Source organism: Malaclemys terrapin, chromosome 11, assembly GCF_027887155.1.
Source record: "Malaclemys terrapin pileata isolate rMalTer1 chromosome 11, rMalTer1.hap1, whole genome shotgun sequence".
Lineage (NCBI taxonomy): Eukaryota > Metazoa > Chordata > Testudines > Emydidae > Malaclemys > Malaclemys terrapin.
In genome coordinates, this window is record NC_071515.1 from 63,585,973 (window position 1) to 63,602,334 (window position 16,362).

Sequence of the window (16,362 nt, forward strand, 5' to 3'; positions counted from 1 at the left end):
TCAAAGACCCTGCTGTTCTTTTGTTGCCATCCTGCTAAATAAGAGTTTGGTCCAAGAATCGCCGTCCTCACCCTGTTCTTTTTCTTTTGGTCAGCAACTAATAAATTCAGTTGTCTGATTGAATTTCTAGTGTGCACTTTAAAAAACAAATGACACACAAAAACTCATGCTCCATTTGTGTAATTGGAAACAAGTCTATCAGAAACAGCACTTAAAGAAGATATAGTTGATTGTTCAGTTTCTAGATCCTCAGTTATTTTAATTTCCATGTTATGTTTATTGCTAGTCATCTAACTTTGCCTTACACGGAGTCACATTTCGTGTTCATGAAGGCCATTCTGTGCAGCTGGACTGGACTCTAAATTAGTCTCTAGTGGCATTATTTCCAAGTTGCTCTCCGGTGATTCAAGATTCAATTTCTGTGGACTGCAGTCAGGTTTGGTCTCATTCTGAAAAGTACTTAAGAAAACAGGGCTCTTTCTAGAAGAATTGCGCTTAGTTGAAATGAAGATCAATGGACGCATAAAACGGCTACTGCTGGTTCGAGAATTTAAATTGGCTCTCAGAAGCTTCTGTTTGTTGGCATGTTCTATCGTCAGACGGCAACGGAGGACCTGTAGAAATACGGTTCGGAACTGCTGAGAAGAGATGTTGTACAGGAGTGGGTTTAACACAGAACTGAAGTAAAAGAAGGTGTCTGCAATGGGAAGAAGGGTGATATACGCTCTGAAGTAGGGCACAGTCCAGTCCTGCTTAGGTTTAGCGGCAGCCATGATCCTTCGAATCTGATTTGGCATCCAACATATTGCCAGAGTGGCAACAATCAGTCCTGTGAGCAAAGTGGGAGAGAAGAGAAAACATGTGAAACAAATCAAAGTATTTAGTCTCTCAGTTTAGTCTCTCTGCACTTACTGGGTAGGAAATGGTACAGATTTTTCAGTGTTTTGCTTGACAGCTTTTTCTGCCAGTAGCAACTATTTTAACAAGTTCAAGGTCATGGAAGTATATGATTCGATAAAGATCGTGTAAGATTGTATTTATTTCTACCTGTTGGCACTTGTTAATTTTCAGGTGTTCTCTCACGGATATTTATATCTTTGGAAAGAATGGGAATTTTTTTGTTCCTACATTTGTGTTTTCCCTTTTCTTCCTTTTTAAAAAAATATAGCCATATTAGTGCAGGCAATACCCAGAAGAGATCAGACTGTTTGTATTTTACAAAAAAAAAAAAAAAGTATGCATAATAGTATATTAGGCATTATTTTTGGTAACTTTCCTCTTACAGAAGATATTTTTAAGTAAAGTATGTATGGATCTTTTTAGGGTAATTAAGAAGATATATGTTGGGAATTAAATTCGTGAATGTAAATGGCACAGGAAAGACAGAAATGTAAGCAGTTTGAGATAATACAAAATGTGTTCCAAAATGTGGCATCTGATCATTCTATATTTACATATAATATGTCACTGCATTACTGTACATTATCTACATTTTAAAAAAGGGGAAATGTTACCTAAATAGACATCTAAGGATTCGGGTCTTTATGGAGAAGCTTTCAGCAGAGAAACAGCAATAATGCAGTCTCTCTTGTGACAGTAGCATTTGAACAAATCTATCAGAGTACTTTTCACACGGTGGTAGCACAAGGGTATTGAGGCAGAGAAGGGAATGCAGTCTGAGTTTTGAAACTACTAACCTCTAGCTAATATGGAAACAAATGCTGGGAATCCTAACTTCTAATTTGACGATGAAACAAATTCAAATATAAATACTCCAAGAAAATGTACTAAAAATTCAAAACTTTACAGTTTCCACTCTACGTTTCCCTTTTCATTGAAAGTGCCTTGTATAAAACACTTAATGGTAGCAGCAGAGTCTGCCTCCCCTACAGTTAGAATAGCCTGTAGAGCTCTGTAGTGCAAGGCAGCACATTTCACCAGATTTTTTCTACCTTTAACTTTATAGTTCTGAAATCCAACCTGCTTCTCAACAGAAACAAGGATTCTGCTGATTCCTTTCAGTAAATTTGGCTTCATAGCTACACCCCACCTCTTGTTAATGCTAAAACATAGAAGGCAAAAGAGAATAATTGAATGGAAAGGATGAGATCACTTTCGGGAGACATGGAATTCTAAAACAGTGCATTAGATAACATTTGTTGGCTTGAAAACCAGTATTTTACTGGAGTCAAAATTATGAATGTAAAGATACGAGGTTTTTACCACCTTGAAAGTGCCAGGACTCAAAAACAAGCAGTGTCTGTATTCAGTGTTCTAAGAACTGCAGTTTTCATATTTTAATTTTATTTTTTTCCAGATTCTTTAATAAAAAGAGATTCATTTTCTTAATGGGAGACCAGTTTCCCTTCTGTTGTAAAAGGACTGCCACAAATTTCTTCTCTCATTGACCCACACTGATCAATTGAAAACCCTCTTTTCTGAAAAAATTTTCCCCCAGAACATTTTAATGACATTTAATTTTAGAGGACACTGCTGCCCTGAAGGATTGGGGGTGGAGGGTTGGTATCTCAGACATCAACATTACTGTATTTATAGAGGCTAGGAAAAGGAGAAGTAGGAATCTGCTTGATCAGGTAAGTGACCAGAGGAGACCGCGTGGCCTCATCTTTTGCTTCTCTGCACATCACCTTTCATTCTGTTCTCTACTATCTCAGTACCCCGCCCCTCCATCATCATTCTCTCTGTAGCTGTCCTGTAACATTTTTGTACTGCATGTCCCTCACCTCACATTTTTGTTTCACTATGTATGTTGCATTTCTTTGCCATAACATGAGCTTTGTGCAGAGTTCCAGACTTTAATGTTTTTCTTTGCTGCCAGCACTATAAATATCAATCAAAGAGGCATGGCAGAGAGAAGCAAAACAAACGTCCTGGGTAAGAACTTTTCTGATGGATCATTTACTTAATTAGCACCCTTTATAGAATAGCAAAGGTAGATAATTGGGCTGATTTTTGCACTCTGCAATCTAGGTACTTATATGGCCCTCATCACCATAGTATCTGCAACCAAACTCTTATCACACTACAAAAGCTTGTTTACTGTAGAGTAAATCAATTTGTGTTTTTGATTTAATATAAGTTATTTTATCTTGCTCGATTATATAAAGACAAAGGAAGGAGAGTCTACTGTGAAGATCTAATCTTTTGAAACCAGTATTTTAGTTCCATTTTTAAAGTTCTAACATAATGCCCTCAGTCTTCAAATGTTTATCTTGCATGCTTTGACATTGACCTTTATTCTGAGTCTAAACTGCCAAGTGTGTAAGATTTCTCCCTATATTCTTCAGACATGTCTGTTCTGGGGGAATTGACTATTTGGGCATATGTACAGCCAGTGAAAAATGAGCTGTTTGTGCCCTTCTGCAGTGCCACGGAGGTTAGTCTTTTTTGGGGGAGGGGAGTAATTTCTCTGTAAACTTTGTCATTTTTAGAAGGACAAGTAATTATTCATTTTTACACTTGGAAAAAAAAAGGTCATTGTTTTAGCAAAGAAGTACCACGCGAATAAACATGCTGACAAAAAAATCATGGTTTATTCTAGCTGTTCGCATTTGGTTCAGATACACTTAGAGTTACTTCATACCTCCAAGGAAAAGCTTTACATTCTCATTCAGGCCTTAATATAATGTATTAAATATTTTGACTGAGTTACTGCTGCAATCATTCTGAACTTGTATACCAGCCTGGGGTGAAGGAGGGAAGCAGAATGCACTTACACCTTTGTGTATGAACTTTAATGAAGATCAGTGAAATGAACTCGCATGTAAAACAAACTGTATTTTATACCAGAATTGATACATCTTTTCCCTATGACTTCTACCCACACAGATCAGTCACCTGCTATGTATTATAACCCTACATGTTTCACCTGATCTGCGACCTCCCCCAAAAGTTTCATTTTTCCTCTAGATTACTGTACTAAAATGACAAAAGGCATTAGCTCAGGACACAGATTTATCCTCTGATTATTGTTTAAAAACAAAGTAACGCAGATGTCCAACAAACTGTAGCACTTGATGCTTGAAATTTCCAACAACATTAGAATCATTATGCATGGTTTAATCTTAAAAGTGCATTAAGCCATGCGATCAGAGGCTTGGAGGCCTTGGAGTAGCTGGTTGAACGCATACTAGTGAATACATGCCAGCTTTTAAGTAAGAGTAACTGTCTGCACTTATAATTCATTTAACATTGGACTCAGTTATTTCAGCAACTTAACAAAACTCATGCAACTCAAGTGCTTTGAGATCCTTGAATGAAAAGCAAATAAATGTAAACATTAAGCAAACTACACAACACTTTGTCCCAACCAGAAGTGGCCCATTCGGCTAGTAATTTAGTTTTAAAATGTAACCCTCCTTTTTAAAAATTGTGCATTTCATTGTACGAATCTGGACAAATGGTTGCAAGTTTAAATTAAAATAATTGTTAGTATTAAAGCTTCTTTCGGGAAGCTACAGTATCTAATCTTCATAAGTGATAAAGGATGGTCTTTGTAGTAAAGCAAACCTAATGCCTAAGAGCTAATGACATAAATATGCATCATTGGCACAGAATAGAATGAGTTTGGCAGCCCTTTCTCTTAACTATACTTTTTATGATTCAAAACATCCCCCTGAGCTATAGAATGCTAAATTAAATTCATTACTATCTTTACTGGGTGATTTTAAATACATTCCAGCTAGCAGGATCCAAAGTCTGGGGGAGCACACAGGGATTTTCTACAGGTTTTGCTTGTTCCAGTGTTGAACAGACCAGAACGTGCCTGATGGCTCTTTCCCCCTCTTCTTTGTTGTCAAAGTATGTTATTTCCACACTACAACTAGGCACTGCCAGCCAATCCACAGAACCTGGAGTCATCTCATGAAATTATAAACCACAGTCACTAGGATGCTTCAATGCATATTTTTATTTTGATGCCATATTCTATTAACCACTTCCATAGTCATTGTCACATCATGTACATTCTCCTTGTCCATTCCAATTATCCTACTTGCCCTGATGATTAATATTGTATAGGAATCTGCTCCTAGGCTGACTCACCGTTGGCAGCAGCGGGGTTAAATCCTAAACTTTATTTTTCGGTGATTAAATTAATGGTACAAAAGAGGGTTCTCAACATCTGCTTGTAAACTGACATTTAAATGGCAATTGTCAGTAGACTATAAGCATATGGTTAGCTGAGTTATGAGTCAAGTGCAGACAGAAATGCAGTTGGTTCGATAGGACATTTTTATCTTCCTATATTTTATATTTTCATACTAGGCCTGGTTTTATACTCCAATTCAGGGTATAATGTGACATTAGTGTCCTACTCTGAACTGAGATGCAGATGCTCCCGACAACCGACCAGATTTAAATCACCTTTTGTAAAGCTAGCTATATCAGATCCTAGAAGAGGAAAATATTCAGTAAAACTTGTATCTTACAAAATGTTAAATTCACTGCCATGGGCCCAAAGTCTTGTAGATCACACTTAGAGTTTGGCATTAGACTATATCTTTCCCACTTTTGTCCCCACTGGTCCTACTCTTTTGATAGTGGAGTCAAGTTAACTGCCCAAGTTAATGCTAACTGGTCGTGAAACCTTTCACAGTTAATCCTTGTGAAAAAAATCTCACATTTTTAAAACCACATATCTAGCAGTAACTTAATACAATGCCACCTTCAGTTTTTGTTTTTAAATTGATTTAATATGGGCTTGAAAATCTACTTATTTTCCACTGCAAATATGGGAATCTAAGCCATCAGTTTTTGCAGAGTTTAAGGTTTCATTAAGAAAAACAAAAAAACTGCTTTCTTGCCCTTATGATTGCCAAGATGATCAATGTTGGGAAGGTTAATGTAGTGCTGTCTCCCAGAATGTACAGGTAGCTCTTGGGTCACCTCTGCTGCCCATTACTTTCAAAGCAACCAACAGAGTGAAAATAATTTGACTATGGTCATTTTCATTGCTGTTATTCAGAGTCTTGTTCGGAGAAGTGAAATTAACAAGAATGTCCCTGCTTGGAAAAGCTACAAGCATCAGAATAGGCAGACAATGCAGCTATTTATGGGGAGGAGACAACCTCCTCCCAAAGGAGGCTGGAAGAAGGGTAAAATAGCACAGTCCCCACCTTGCGGAAGGCAGGAAACTAAGGGAGGGATAGTGTTATAATGTTGAGGGAGACCCATTTTTCCCTTGTGGGACCCAGGAGACTTTGGAGAAGAAGCAGAAAGTTCCTCTGTTCCAGTAGCTATAGGTCATGGCGCTTCAACTACAGACAACACCTAACTAACCAGAGACTCATACAAAAAGATGGCAGCCCCAAGCAGAATCCAAAGACATCATGCTAGTCAAAATTCCAACACTCATCTTTTGTCAGCAGCCTCCAGTGGGAGAATGGATGGCTGCATTGCCTGTTACTCCCTTTCTCTGGCCCCTAATCTTTCATACCTCCTTATGGACAGTAGATGTAGAGGTTTAGTCTTCTGGCTAGCAAGTGTCTAATACATTTTCCAAGACCTGGGTTTAAGCAAAAAGTCAGAAGTTGCAGGCTTTTCTTTAAAAGCGACTAAGTATCTTCCACAAACACAGCTATTAGTTGTAGCAAACCTAGCTGGCCAACTCTGACAATATCTTTTTAGATCCAGCCCATCATGCTCCACTGAGCAGAGAACCAGTTCCCTTGCTCCAGTCATGCTTTAGGGAAAGAAGCATCATCGGGGTATCCTAAAGAATGTTCCTTTGCTCACTAGTTCACCAAGTGGCAATGTTCCCCTCCCAAATAACTTTTTCTCTAAGAGGAATGTAGCTAAAAATGGTGTGTGTGTGTGTGTGTGTGTGTGTGTGTGTGTGTGTGTGTGTGTGTGTGTGTGTGTGTGTGTAAATAAGGGAGGGGTGACGAACATGCATGATGGGGTTTCGTGGTTAAGTCTGGACACAGCAAAAACCAATGTTGAGATGTTCCACAGCACAATTTTGCTTCCATGCAAATGGTAAGAACATCTCTTTCCCTGAGGCACAGGGCGGGGCAGTGATTAGCATGTAGGGCGGAATAGAGCTAGGTAATTACATTTAGTTTTGCATATTCTTTCCCCATCCTTTGGGGGGGGGGGAGGGAAGAATTGTAGTCTCTTGGCCTTAGAGACAGACAAAGTGTCTCAAATCAGTGCACCATGTTAATGGCTGATCAATGCTCCTCTTTAAGTAGTGGAATGTCCGCCACTTTATGAGACAACATGGAGACACTGAGCAAACAAACAGTGCGGGAGCTGCCAGATTCTGCCTGAGGAAAAAGAAGAAGGATCCTCTACTCTTATCACAATAGTGAGCTGCAGTATTTAGGACCATTGCCAGAGAAACATTGTAATTCCAGGCAATGACAGGAATCAGAATAAGTCAGAGAGAGAGACAGAGAGTGAGCGCGCCCGTGTGTGCAACCGGAGGAGGCAGGCAGGAAGGAGACCGAGTAAAAGAGAGACTTACACATGAGGCAACAACATCAGGGTTCTGACAAGTGGGCAAACATGACTCCGTTGGACATGAAGAGTAACCATTCCATGGTCATGAGTCCCAGCCTGATCGGAGAATCAAATTCCTCTCTGAATTTGCAGTCTGTAGTCAGCTCTGTGTCTAAGTTTCAGTGTACTGTCAAACACACACCTCTTACCACAAATCATAAGGCAACTGTAGTCTGCACATGGAAAAGATGGATTCTGTGGCCCTTTCTGCAAGGGGTAATTAACTTTATATTTCCAAATAATCAATTGCCCAACCCTGAACTACTTAATACAGAAAGTATCATAGACATCACTAAGAATTTTGTTGAATAAGGACTATAGGATTACACTCCGGGTATACAGTATCTATTGAAATCAAAGCATGGGGAAGCATACGGATCATCTCTCCCATTTCCTCCCCCACATGTAAGCTTTCTTTGCAGAAGGACAAACACCATAATATATAATAATAAGCAGATATTGATGTCTGTTGAGGTGAAAAGAAAAGCTTGCTAATCCAAGAGATAATATATTGACCTCTGCCTTGTCTGTGTCAGTATTTTGTTCAGAGGACAATATATTTTGATGTTCACTGAAACATGTAAATATATGCATTGCTACATACATAGAGCCCTGCATGGATACAAAATTTATATCTGCGAACATAAAATGGATATCCGCGGATTTGCAGGCTCTAGCGACAAGGAGCAAGACCAGCAGGGCCCTGGCCAGTGACCATCTCCTGTCCGGGAGCACGCGAGCTGCTTGCACACACTAGTGTGACCAGGGACAGCTGCTGGCGAGCCTGCTGCCCACCGCAGTGGGCAGGGCTGGAAGTGGTACAGCCATGCTGGAGGAGCTGCCCGGGATGAGCGCTGGTTCCTGCAAGTGGCGGCCAGACATGCTGATGCTTTCGCCACTGCCGTTCCTGGCCTGGTTGCTGGCTGTGGCCCTGCTGGTCTCGCTCGTCGTTACTAGAGCCCTGCAAATCCGCAGGTATCCACTTTATATCCATGGATATTCGAATCCGTAAATATAAATTCTGTATACATACAATTTGAATGAGCTCATCAAGTTTATAGGCAAATCTCTTCTAAGCCCCAAGTTCCATAAGCACTTTTCCCCCTTAAAACAGCAGCAACAACAAAATAACCCTAATGTTCTAGAAGAGGCAGAAACTAGTATAATCTGGGCACTGACTGTGAAAGTGACGTTGTAGGGGTGGGGTGACGGTGCTAATGATTTCCATATCAAAACGTGCTCCATTCACACCAGCCAGCTCTGCAAACTCAACATGGGAACTGAAAATCAGGTTAGGCTGGCTGCTAACTGTGCACCATCTCCAGTAAACAAAAGATTCTGCAAACCAGATCCTCCCCATCTCCACAACCCAGTTATTTGTCACCATTGCCATCAGTGGGTTTGCACACACGTAACATTATAATTGGAATGGAACAAACAAGTCTGCTGATTACACGCAAGGGCGAATAGAATCCAGCTCTGCGGGGCTAATAGGAATAAAAAGGTAGCAAAGGCATATTTTGGCACTAATGCAGGCAGGCATGTCTGAATACACACAGGGGGCTGCCCTGCTGAACAAGATGCTGTCCTTTTTTACACAGCCGTTCAGAGCGGAACTGAAGTCAATCCGTTATTTTCATATGCAGTCTAATTTGGTTAACATTTTTTCAGGCCATATGGTTAATTCTTGGGTAAACAATTACTATTGTTGGTGGGATCAGGCACATGTGAGCCAGCCACCTGTGAAGTCCTGAGCAGTGTTAACTCCCATAGCTGTCTCTGGGAGTTGAGTACATTTAGCACTTTGTAGGCTAGTGTCCCATATGACTGTCTTGAGCTAATCATGAAATAGGATCTCTCCTATGTATGTAGCAATAGAATGTAGCCATTTGACATTTCACTGTTTGATGTTCAAAGCAAAATAAATATGGCCTCAGCAAAGGGATCACAGTCCCGGTCAAGGAGTGCATAATTATATTGTGCTAGAACCATAGCAGCAGCTGAATCGGGATCATGGACCCAGTGGGCTAGGTACAAGAGCAGCGTTAGGCAGGGTTCTTGCTCCAGAGAGCTCACCGTTAAATACAACAGCTAAATAGGGTGTGTGCGCATTGTGCATGCTTAAGAGAGATGAATTACACACACACAACGTAGCTGTGTGCCTTGCTGTGCAACTGATGTGTTATCAAGCATTATAGGCACTCTCCTATAATTAAATTCACCTGTGATGTCAATCTTACGAGCTCTAGCAGTTTATAGGTGAATCGAAGCCTTCTTGAATGGTCAGGAGTACAGAAAGCAAGAGGTGTTGTGTTTTACAAATCTGTCAGGTGCGCCTACCTGTTCTGTCACTGAGCACAGGAAATGGGAGACTCAGCTGCAAAGTTTTAATAACTAAATACCCGATTACCCTGCTTTACAACAACTTGCCTTTTTCTCCATCAGAGAAGCTATTACTGTCTTAAGTAAATCACAGACGTTAACGGAGTTAGTGCCGTCTGCCTATAAATTACACATTTAGTGCTTCTGGCAGTTCCTCTCTCAAAGCTGCAGTATGTCTAGTGTGGAATTACAGACAAACTTGGATTTATGTTTACCCCTTTAAAAAAAGGGGTAAATCCTGGGTGATTTTGGTGGCAGGGTTAGTGAGAGAGATAAATGGCACCAATGAGCACCAGGCCTATGTACAAGATTCTTCACATCACACTGCCAATGCACCTCTAGTTCTGACCACAGAAGGATTGGAAGAGCTTGAACTATTGGCCTCACACACACAGATGAGGCCACCTTCTCTTCTTCTCCCAGGTGGTCATTTGTAGCAATATGGTGATCAGGGGTTTGCCAAGTTTGGATTAAACCAATGACGCAGGGTAACAGAGTGCAGTTCCCTCCTCCCTCACTGAAAAGACTGATTGCTCTCCCATGTCTGCTCTATTGCATGCAGAGTTTCTCCCTTGCTGGCATGAAAGTGCTGCTACAAAGTTCCACTAATTTGCCATGTAAGCACTGCATAAAACTTTGTTTAGAATCCCTTGGATACTATAAATTGCAATTTCTTCTACCTGTGGCTTATACAAGAAAGGTGCACGGTAAAAGTACAGTTATTCAACAAGAGCAGCCTTTTTTCAACAAACAAGCGATGGTCAACTTCTAAATGAAGAACTACATATAAGTCCCATTCATATCTCACCAGTGCAGAGAAGTGCTTATAATTTAACATTTTTTAAATGCCTAACTTTTAGAAATAACTATGAGGAATATTTTTAAAGGCACGAGTTGGCACTTAACTCCCATTTGACCTTTGAAAATCTTCCCAAAATCTCTCCTATATAATTCCTTCTAAAAGTTTTTTAAAAAATTACTCCTCTTCACTTTTTCCTGTTAAGATACACATAGAACTTTACATATCTATCTAGTACAAGTGATTCTACTTTGAAGTCAGATTCACTACCACTGACTGCAAACTTATTCATGATTCTCATAATTGGACCATATTCATTTTAATCATGCACATATCTATTGATTTTTTTTCCATATGAAGGATGCATGAATACTCTGTGAACCAGGCCATAACTACGGGGTCTTGAGGAGAACAAAATGACTGCTTAATCCTTAATGTTTTATTTTCACTACTGTGATGGGATCCCGGGGTTGCATCCTTGAACTAGGGTATGGCTGTACCCCTTTAACTCTCCAGCCTGGGCCATCTCTCACAATGCTTTGTTAGTGACAAGTAGCAAGCACCTTCCAGGTGCTGTTATCACTCAGTACAACAGCATGTGGAGCACCACACCCAGATAGATTGCATGAATGATCCCTGTGCCACTCACAAATCACTCAGAGAAAGGCACCAGCAAATCTCCCAACCCCCTAGCTTTGCACCCCCAAACTATGCTGTCTTGCCCTGGTCAGAATCCTGACCAGTGTAAGTTCTTCACCCATACCCCGCTTCTACGATTTGGAGAGGACACATAGTAGCCTTTGCAACCTGAGGTGAGATTTCCCAAGCACATCAACCAAAACACACTGTTTTAGGTAAAATATAAAACAGATTTACTAACTACAGGAATATAGATTTTAAGTGATTATAAGTGGTAGGCATAATAGGTCAGAAATAGTTACCAAAAAAAAAAGGTAAGTCCATAGTCTAAATTCTAAACTCTATTACATTAGGCAGTATTTGGATCAAGCAGTTTCTCACCCCACTGGATGTTGCAGGTAGGTTATAGTTCTTAATACGCAGGCTTCCCCTTTAAGCCTGGGACCAGTCTCCTCAGTTCAAGTCTTTGTCTTCCCAGCATTCTTGTTACTTCCAGTGTATGTGGTGGCGGAGAAAGGCAAAGGCATGATGCCAAAGTCCCTTACTTTATGCCCTCAGTCCATGTGCTTGGAAAATAGTAGCCCAGACACATCCTGGTGGGCTTTGTTGAGTCTCAGAGTTGAGCAATTCCCCATTGTATGATGCTTATGCAGCCCTCTTACAGCATTGTAAATCCCTTGTTTACAACTCCCTTGCTGATTAATGGTCACTTGACACCCTTCTGGGAGTGGACCTCCACCTTTGTTGTCACTGGGGAACTAGCAGTAGAGATTCTCAAACTTACAACATATTTCAGTAACAACCATACAGCAAAATCTCATAACTTCATACACATTAAAGATATACGTATTTGGACAGAATAATGGGTTTCAGCAGATCATGATCTTTCATATGATATCTTACATGGCATGCTTTGTATGAAATATATCATAATTCTATGATGGGGTGAAAATGAGGGTTCCAGGGTGAGGTACAGAGTGCCACAACTACATAATTCTCTTTCACAATCTAGAATCAGGCTAGTAGCACTGGGCTGATGTCTTGTTTTCCACACAACATGCAGCAATTCAGCCTTCCCACAATGATATGCCAACCTGCCTCAACACCTCTCTGGAAGGGATCACACCTCTCTGGATGAGATTCTCCATGACCATTCTACCCTCAGTCTCAGCAAAATTGTTAGGAAGGGTGAGAATTAATGGGGCGTTTAATATGTATGCTTGTCCAGTCTGATACTGGGCGTACATCTGTCTCACTTTACATAGGCTAGTAAACAGTCATTGTCTGGCTATGCCGGACGAAGGACAGGAGACACTGGATGTGGTTTAATTAGGCTGCAGCTTTATTCCTAGGTGTCAGAGTCCTGTTGGGATCCAGGAAGTGAGTAGGCTTCTGCCCACCCACTGCTAAAGGACCTCCCCCAAGCCTAAGGGGAGAATCCACAGGTTCGGGATTCCAAATGATTGCAGGGGATAACTAAAGATATAACAGGAACAGGAGTGAGGTCACAGGGCTAAATGAAGGAAACCTGACGGTGTCGGAGTAATAGGCGGATAAAAGTTTACAATGCAAGTAATTCCCTAATCATTTACATATACCACGGCGGGAGTGGGGAAGCTGCTGTCAGCCCTGCCCCTTTACCCAGGCTGGTTCCCAGACAACCTACTGCTGGGATTCACCATCCCCTCTCCCCCACTTTCCAATGAGAGTTAAGGGGGAAGCTGTAAAAAAAAAAATATGGAGGGTTGGCTTCCAGGCATACAAGGCATAGAAGCCCCAACCCTCCCATTTCTGCTTCTTTAAAAAATACCTCCTTTAAATGCTTTCCCAATCTATTTTATCTGATCACTGTATCCCTTCCCTATGGCATTTCCATGCTCACTTGATCTGAACCTGCTACAGCAAGTCACTCTGGCTCTCTAGCCCTTATAAGAGTCTTTTCCTTTTCCTACAAGCCAGAGAATGATCCCCACACCACTTACTGTGCGGTGAGGTCATTATTAGATAGTAATGATGTATAATACTGACCTGAATCTCATTTGAACCAGGGATTGACAGTTCTTTTTAGGTTCACATACTACTTAGCTTAGAGATGAAAAGCTATAAATCTCATCAGTTTTCAGAGGTGTCCATTCCCCACCAGTATAAAACAGGCTAATAATATATACTAATCAAATTGTAATTCAAGACTACTTAAAAAACAACAACATTGCACTTCCATATTCAGCTAATATGAAAGAGGAATGGTCTAAAATTTATTAATTACATTTTTCAGTCGTCTGATTTCAGATTTATTTTATTATCACAGATGTCAAATAATATAGGCTTTTATAATGTACATATCACCAAAAAAAATGTGTTCATTTAAAAAGTAGTTTAAAGCTGGAGTGTAAACAAACTTGGGAGGAGGGGTAGAAAAAGGGGGAAAAAACTAATCTTTTATTAATGTTACTCCCTTTCAGAACAATTTCTTCTCTGGAATGGTTGCCTTTGATTTCCTTTTACAAAGAATGAAGACTGTTTTCTTTGTGTGTTAGAAAGCCACTGAAAAATGCATTTTCCATAGAACTCTCATTTAAATTCAATGTTGCAACCAGCAAACACAATTTGGAATTTAGTTTTTTCAAAAAAATTACAAAATTAGCCATTGCAGCTTTAGACACCTATACCAGGAGTCTCATCTAGCACAAACCAGCTGCGGAATTCATTGAACAGTTAACAGCCGAATATAAATCCAGGGAGGCAAAATATTAGATCAGTAGATATGAGCGATACTGAAGAGCTCTGCCAAAAAGACAAGCCTGAGTTATATTTTATACAGAACCAATTGTCATAGTGGGAATCAGCAAAGCTCTTCCAAACTGGAGAGATATTATCAGGCTCCTAAGATGGCTTTTGCATTCAAAACCATCAGATGAAGAAAAACTATTGCTCTATAGCTAACAAGCTGAAAATAAAATTATAGCAAAAAACATGACTGCCAGCCGATTTTCAAAGAGGCAAGTGGAGTTTATGTACAACAGACTCAGCGCGAAGAGAAACCAGAGCAAGCGCCATTAAAAAAGTGGTGTGCAGCCATTTAAATCTTGCATCAAAGTGCACAGATGTAACAATGTCCAAACGAAGAGGCGAAAAGAACAGAAATTAAACATGCCATTCACAAATTTGGTGGAAAAAAGTGGCTAATTTGGTTGCTTGTGTGTGGGACTAGAAGTCTGACCTTAGTTCTAGTCCCAGCTCCATCGCTGACCCACTGTGAGTTTAGGAAAGTCATTCAAAATAACAACAACAAGGAATACTATGAGGGTTAATTCAGTAGTGTGTGTAAAGTGCTTTGAGATTAAATGAAAATGAGATTAAATACCAAGTGCAAAATTCAAAACTATTTAGCTGAAGGAAGAAATAATTCACACACAGTTGCTAAGAGATCTCCTTATTGCAAAGTTTATGAGGAGACATACAATACTATAGCAGCAAGTTAAGGGAGAAATGAACTCTGTCTTGGTTTCATACATTAATACTGCAAACACAAAAATCATGTGCCTGCTCCTCCTGTGTCCACATTTTTTAGAGTGATAATATGTTTGAAGCAAGACAGAAGGATTAATAACCCCTCTAGTGAGAAAAGAACCAGGGCATTCTGTGACTGTCTCTTGACAGGAGATGAAGTCCAATATACCTCAGCAGTTAGGCTGATGCAGAAGAGACTCATCCTTCCCCAACACCTTAATGCAGGAATGGGCTTCTCCACACCTAGTTAACCAAGTCGGTTGACTGCAGAAAAATTTTAAAAGAGGGTCCACGCAGCCCAAACATTGCTTTTCACCCACTGAGAACCTGAAGGGAAGGGAAGGAAAGATTCAATAGAGATGGGTAAATTCAACTCATCTCCATTGAGTTCTTCTCCTCTGTACAGTCTAGAAATGCTCCCACGTGGGTCAGGTGGAAGAGTTCCGGTGAGTTCTTGCAGCCGGAGAGCTACAATAACTCACCAAATGTGAGCCCCGTATGGAAAGGGAACTTGTCCAGAGAATATACAGGAGCAAGAATTCTCCACCTCTGACAGAAGGCGATATAGAGCTGCATAGAAGTGAGGGGTTTGGGTATTTTGGATTCCACAATGTAACCAAGTTCTCCTCGAGATGTTAGCCTGATGCTGAGCCAGCTACGTTAAGACTTTGGCCTAAAGAGAGTGGATATTCTTCTGTTAGATTAGTCGCTTTGAGGGGAAGGGAAACAATGTGGTCAAAAAAGTGTGAAAAAATTTACAAAGACGAATGTTTCAGATTTTTCCTCCAGGACTAATTTTTAAGATCCAAAAGTTTATAACCTGTGTGGGAGTTTTCAGAAGAAAGAGTGCTTGCTCGGAAATACCATAATTAATCATAATCAGTCAAGAGAAAGAAAGTGAAATATTTTACATCGCAGTTGCCTCTTTCCAGAAAGAAGGGTAGAATCTTCATTTCAGTGACCTCTAATAGAGTTTGATGGTTAAAGTAATGAACCCAGAAAATTACAGGAGAATACAGACTCAAATCAACCCTCAAACCTCCTTGAAAAGGATTACTTTAAAGTGTGTTTGTGGAGGGGAAGGTAGAAGAGATGCAGAATACCCAAACTGTCTCATTAAAAATGGACCATTGATCCAATTTTCTTCTTCTGGCAGTGGCCAATACCCAGTGCTTTAGAAGAAGGTGAAGAGACATTTTAACACACCTAGCTAGTTTACGAGATATATGCATGCCATACATGTATACATGGAATTAAATTTCCTGTGCAACCACTGCAAGTGATGTACTGAAGCATGAGGTTTGAATACCCTTGTGCCATAACTTTGATTTTCACTTCAATTACAGTTTTACCTAATTAATATTACCACAGTATTCAGTGGGTAAAATTTTCAAAATCACTTAGACTCCAAAGTGCCTAAATCATTTTTGAAAGTGGGACTTCGGTGTTTTTGAAAATGTAATCCCATAATCCTTAATATATATTTAACCAGGAATAGCATGGTAACA

At 40.1% G+C, this 16,362-nt stretch overlaps 1 protein-coding gene across 1 annotated transcript in view; it reads right to left on the minus strand.

Annotated features, from left to right (window-relative positions):
* Nucleotides 1-300: 300 nt before the first annotated feature.
* The window catches only part of GPR39 (G protein-coupled receptor 39), a 119,234-nt gene continuing 103,172 nt past the window's right edge, over nt 301-16,362 (minus strand). The window contains exon 2 of the mRNA XM_054043942.1: nt 301-829. Within this exon, the coding sequence (XP_053899917.1) occupies nt 312-829 (518 nt within the window). The 3' untranslated portion in view covers nt 301-311. The remainder of the gene's footprint in view (nt 830-16,362) is intronic.